Source organism: Aegilops tauschii, chromosome 3, assembly GCF_002575655.3.
Source record: "Aegilops tauschii subsp. strangulata cultivar AL8/78 chromosome 3, Aet v6.0, whole genome shotgun sequence".
In the NCBI taxonomy this organism is placed as follows: Eukaryota; Viridiplantae; Streptophyta; class Magnoliopsida; order Poales; family Poaceae; genus Aegilops; species Aegilops tauschii.
The window spans coordinates 136825442-136831519 of record NC_053037.3 but is presented as its reverse complement, the minus strand read 5'-3'; the positions used below and the strand labels follow the sequence as shown (position 1 = coordinate 136831519).

Genomic DNA, 6078 nt, shown 5'->3' with positions numbered 1-6078 from the left:
GGCCTCACAGACTCTTCCAGTAACAGTGACTGAGTGTCAGGCCATTGAGTCGTATGCTGCGAAAGCATTCACGCAGGCAAACTTTTATATGTTGCAACAAGATATGAAGAAGGTACAGGAGCTTGAGGTAATTGATAGACTGACAGGGACCGATAGTCAGAGATTTGTGGTTGCGTGGAAGAATAACAGGGATCACAGATTTAATGTGGACTATACGCCAGGTAACTCGGCAGAAACTATAAAGTGTAGTTGCCGAAGTATGACTCGCAAAGGGCTGCCTTGCAAGCATATTCTTCATGTTTTGAATGCACTGAACTTACCTGTGATACCCAAGTGTTGTGTCCTGCGAAGATTCTCAAAAAAAGCACGAGCTGGACTGCCCCTGAAGCGCACCAGCGATCTGTTTGCGTGGGGTTGGTCGAGTGGTGAGGACAGAGCTAGATATAGTGAGTTGACCATCAAATCTTCAGAAGCATGTCATGTCGCATGCAGTAATCCTTTCTTATTCGACAAGTTGACGGCAGCTCTGGATGATATTATAGCGAATAAGGACATTCAGGGAAATGAAGATGATAGTCAGCGAAGGTTCGTGAACAATAATCCATTTGAACCTAACCGAGATCATATTCTGGTTCGTGATCCAGTAAAGGTTTCGACGAAGGGCGCACCTAAGCAGAACAATAGAGGTCGCGGTAAGGGTGGCCCAGATGTGACAAAAAATGAGAGGCCTAAAGCATTTGACGAGAAATCTGGACGAAAATGTAGCATATGCAGCGACACAGGTCATAACAGGAGCACATGCTGCAAAAATGAAGAGTATGTCTATTCTTTGTTTATGTTAGTTTTGTTGTTTCATTTACGGTACATTGATTCTCATAGTTTATTCTATGCAGCAACTGGGCTTGAAGACAGAAGTGAGGATGGTGCATCTGTTTTACTGCATCCATTTATATGTAACTGTATGTCTTTTTGCTTTGTTTATGTTAGTTTCGTTGATTCATCTACCGTACATTGATTCTCACAATTTTTTTATTTATTCTATGCAACAACTGGGCTTGAAGACTCAAGTGAAGACGATGCAAGTGTTTTACCTATTCCATTTATATGAAAAACATTTGTTAAATTTATGTTCGTGTTGAGTATTTTATATGTGTGAAACAAGATTATTGCCTACAGACCGTTGTTATTTGAGACTTGTTATTTTCTGTCCACTACAATAAAATTACTGTGGTGACAATTGTTATGTTGAGACATCATTATTGTTGATATAAATATTCACTATTCATTGTTTATATTATGAATTCTGCATGTATTTACTATAGTTTCGTCGGCTGTCAAATATATTAAAATAAGAGTACTCTGCGAATTATTGTTGAAAAAGAAAAAAAGGAAAAAAAAATGCCCGCCCGTCTTCACAGCGTGTCTTACTAAGCCCACCAGGCGACTACAACAGGCGTTTCAGAGCACGCCGTGGAAAGCAGGCCCAACAGGGCAGCATCGACGGGGTACATCGACCGGGTAGTAGACCAGAGGAGTTCAATGTGCCGATGGGAGCTGGGTATATAAACTGGTCGTCGTCGCCTTCGGCCGGCGAGGTGGGACTAAACTAGCGTTAGTTTCCCTGGCGCGTCGTCTCAGCGGGGGTTAACTGGGCCGGCCCACGGCGCGTCGAGCCGTCGAGAAGTCCGCGCCGTCCATGGCCTTTTTGGGCCGGCCCACGTCGCGTCTGGCTGTCTCCACGTCGCCCCGCGGCCGACGCAAGTTTAGTCCCACCTCGCCGGCCGAATGGGACGGCGACCAGCTTATATACTCAGCTCCCGTCGGCACATTGAACTCCTCTGGTTACTACCCCGTCGATGCTGCCCTGTTGGGCCTAGTTTACACGGCGTGTTCTGAAACGCTTGTCGTAGTCGCCCGGTGGGCTTGATAACGACGGGCTTACTAAGACACGTTGTGGACGGGCGGGCAACTTTTTTACCTAAAATATTTTTTTAGCTTTTCTAAACTAAACTAACACCCAGTGTGCTGTAAACCAACTTTTTGCTAACAAAATAACACGCAGTGTGCTGCCATAGTTTACTGTACAAAACTTAACGACGACACGATTACATATATGTAAATGTAAACATTATTGTTGTTTTTGTAAACTATTTTTTTTGTTTTTCTAAACAAAATCGCCGCATTTTTTTAATAATGCGCTACCATAGTTTAGTGTACAGAAAATAAACGAGATCGTATTACATATATGTAATCGTAACATTAGTTAAAAAAATAGTTGGTATTAAATATTTCTTCAACAAAATATCATGTACACATACAAACGGTAAGTACGCATATAACTATTCGGAAACAAAAAATCATGTAAACAAAATAAAGACTGATTATATAATATTTATGAAACAAAATATCATGTGGACATAAAAAACGTAATTAAGTGTATAATCTTTTCGGAACAAAATAGTGGCAAAATCAATAAATATGTCTATTACATAAAATTTATAAGCAAGTGCGCAAAGCGTTTGAAAAATATAGTCCTCCAGTACCACCCAATCACATGCAAAACTCCTCCGTGGCGCATCTATTTCTTCTTCTTTGATATCCGAATAACTTTGTTTTTCACTTCATCAAGCTTGTTTCTTTCCGAAAAGATAAGTGGCGCTATGATTACCTCTCTCGAATCATCAATTGACCTCTAAAAAAAAGTGGTGTTAGCACAGCGTTCATTGTATATCGTAGTACAAACATTACTTGCGCACCTGTGAAAATAAGCCTGTCCATTTGTCACCATCCCAATATTGAAAGCATCGAAGGAGAAATATTCCACACGAATTCCTAGTACATACAATTTACGAAGATTAAATATCTACTGTACATACAGGACCAAAATTCTGTCAAAGTAGGAACTCACCCATCATGTTGTTTTGGCATGTCATACGTTTGAATAGGCCAATTGGAAACATCCGGATAATTCACAATTCCGGTTGCATTTGCTTCTTGGATATCTTCTGCTAGTTGTTTTCTCTAAAGATATAATTAACATGGTGGAAAAGAATGTCATTCAGTGTACTAAAGAAAATGAATGTTACCAAATGCACATTTGAAAGTTAAACCTACCAGGTCCTCAACGAGTTCTCTAGTAACACTGTCAAGTTTTCCGGTCATCAACGAGTCAAGAACCTGGAACTCTCTCTTCCCGCTATGCATGACAACAGTAACCCAGTGAGTGTTTTCCTTGTTTAGAGGAATATAAGTCTGCATCACAAGGACCATAAAACACAATCAGCACATACTATCGTATGTATGTACCGTGTAACCAATCAAACTTACCTTTGATTTTTTGAAATACTCGTCCTCACATCTATTCACGGGTTCATTACTATGCGACTCTGCTTCATAATCGTTACCGGCGGTCTTCTTTCCGGGTCTAATGTGAAGCAACCAATGTATCCTCCAAGTTGTCAACATGAAACGATCATCATTAACTTTGTCGACCAAATATGATGAGTATGCATTAATTACCTATAAATAATGTGTCAGATTTAACAATAGTATTTTTGAATCAATTGTAAAACAATATATGAAATTAACTTACGTCACCACTTAGCCACTCATGGTTAATAATCTGACAAGCTCTCCGCACAGTGAGACCTTCTTCCATGCCATCATTGAAAATTTCTGTTTTGGCATGTTTTTGTGAATACTCATGCGCGCGCACGTACTTGATGGACGCTTTCACCACATCATACTCATCACTAGATTTGTTAACACCACCATTTTGGAACAATTCTGTAACACACAACTCAAATATTTATAAACGCAAATATATAGATAATTATTACGCAAGAACAATTAGAAACACAAAAAACTTACTTCCTTTCGCAGAACGTTTTGCTCGCTTGTTCGGTTTAGGGACCACATAAGGAGACTTGACATGTTGTGATCCTCTGCGCTTGCGCCTGCCAGTAACCTCCTCCACTTCCTCTTGTACTCCTTGAGAACCAAGCGGTGCATGCGATGCGATCTCGTCCGTCCCTAAAGATGTGGCAGCTTTTTCATCTAATACTTCTGGTACTTGGATAGGATCATCCATATCACCCTTGAAACTATCCCAGTACTCAGGTGTGCAGTAAAAAGGTGTGTTTCCACGAGAAGTTACATCAACGCCGTCATCATCCTTTTGCAAACTCATTTTGGAAGGTGTGCGGAACCGGTCTAAATCATATTTTTGATATACAAACTCTTTTTTCGGAAGTCCACCATCGTTTGAAGACTCATTAATGCCTCCGTATAGATTCTCTTCGTCTTCTTCCAGGTTACTGGGTTTGTAGAAGACGCCGGTTTTGTTCAGTTTCTCAATCATCCTCTGCAAGAAAACATTTCATCTTAGTTCTTCAATTCAGTGATGGACATTAAAGTGACGTGCTCAAGTGTTACCTGTGCGCATAACTCTGGCAAACGAAGCATTTCCTTCCGAAGCTCATTCATCTCACTCAAAATCCGGTCCATAGTAGGCTTCTGGCTCGAAGCCTCCGAGGTACTGCCCTCTTTCCTCATTCCAGTAATGTTAGATTTTTTGCTACTAGCTTTCTTGGTTTTTTGAGCTTCTTCTTCTGCAAATTTTTTCAGCCTGTACTCCTCTGTAATGTTGTCATCGATATACAAATGCAACAAGAGAATTATACATACCATATGCACACTTAATTTTATTTCATAAATGTAAAAAAACATGATTACTCGGATTACAATCCCAACACCACGACCATATTCATAGTCGTATTTGTCTCTTCTCACAGCCATATCTTCCGTCCAGTTCCTCATCAGCGGGCTCAACAATGCCAACGGATCATATTTTGGACCGGTGATTGGTTGCACCTTCTCCCAATATAGGTACTGCAAAACACATAAACTAATTAAATTACATGTTCTTCCATGACATTTTATAACAAAAGTGTTGAAATTAATAAATACAACGTACTTGCAAAAGGGCGAGGTTCCCCTGGGGCCACTGCCTAACATGGCCGTCCTGCAGAAGCTTACCAATCTCCGACAAACAGAATCACGAAGTGAATGCATTCCAGTTGAACTTCCTTATCAACTTAATATTTTGCACTAAGGCATAGTATTTCTTCGGAACGTATTCATGAGACACTGGTGCAATTATAGTTCCTAAGAGAACTAGAAATGTCATCCGAATAAAGTCATCGTCAGTGCTCTTATTCTTCACAATCTTTTCTATGAGATCATCAATCATGATCTTACCTTTTTCTTGCTAACAAAACTAACTGGTATTTTTTTGGTTGCTTTTTCTCCTTCAGAACTAAGAAACCCAAAAACATCCACTCCATTGTTTTTCCAACCAAATATGGAGTACACATCATCAGGCCTTAGTGAAATAAGGACTTTACTTCCAGCAGTACTTTCAGAACTCTCTTTGACCATGAATTTTGCTACTTGGATTGTAACCTTGGAGTAAAAAGTGAAGCAAAAAATCACGCATCTGTATCGATGGTATTCTAAACATGCCCTGCATATCCGTTTCATAAAACCGGAATTTCTGACTTGGTGACAGTTTATCAACTAGGCTAACCCACTTTTGAACAGAACATGGAATCACACCGTCGATATTCATACTGCATCAAATAGTTTTCTGTCACATACCATCATACTGCTATGAGCCTCGTCGTATAAAAAAACAGACAAAAAAACTTACACGACGGCGACGGTGGGAGAGGCACCGGCGGCGTATAGTGGGCGACGGGTCAGGGTACGCAGGCCGGCGCGGGCGCACCAACGGCGTTTGGACGGTGGGGCGACGGTGGGAGAGGCACCGGCAGCGTATAGAGGGCGACGGGTCAGGTCAGGGCAGGCCGGCGCGGGCGCCGTTTGGAGTGTGGGGCAACGGGCGGCGTACATCGGCAACACGTGCAGATCGCGGCGGCGAGATGAGCTGGACGTACAAGGAAAATTTGCATGCGCGTCGGCTAACGACGTCACCCGAGCGCTGATTGCGGCGTCGTTGTTAGTGGGACGGCCCCATGCACGCATGCACGTCGGTTAGCGAGATGGCCGGCATTTTTT

General features: G+C 41.6%; 1 protein-coding gene across 1 annotated transcript; it reads right to left on the bottom strand.

The window, feature by feature from the left end:
- Positions 1–2550: 2550 nt before the first annotated feature.
- LOC141020954 (uncharacterized) lies at positions 2551–5700 on the bottom strand. Its single transcript, XM_073495916.1, has 10 exons — positions 5260–5700; positions 4745–4906; positions 4435–4657; positions 3871–4363; positions 3593–3786; positions 3328–3519; positions 3115–3252; positions 2909–3021; positions 2757–2832; positions 2551–2692 (listed from the first exon to the last, which is right to left on the bottom strand). Exons 1-10 carry the CDS (start codon positions 5376–5378, stop codon positions 2579–2581), a joined length of 1824 nt encoding a protein of 607 aa, XP_073352017.1. The 5' UTR covers positions 5379–5700; the 3' UTR covers positions 2551–2578.
- Between the last annotated feature and the right edge of the window lie 378 nt (positions 5701–6078).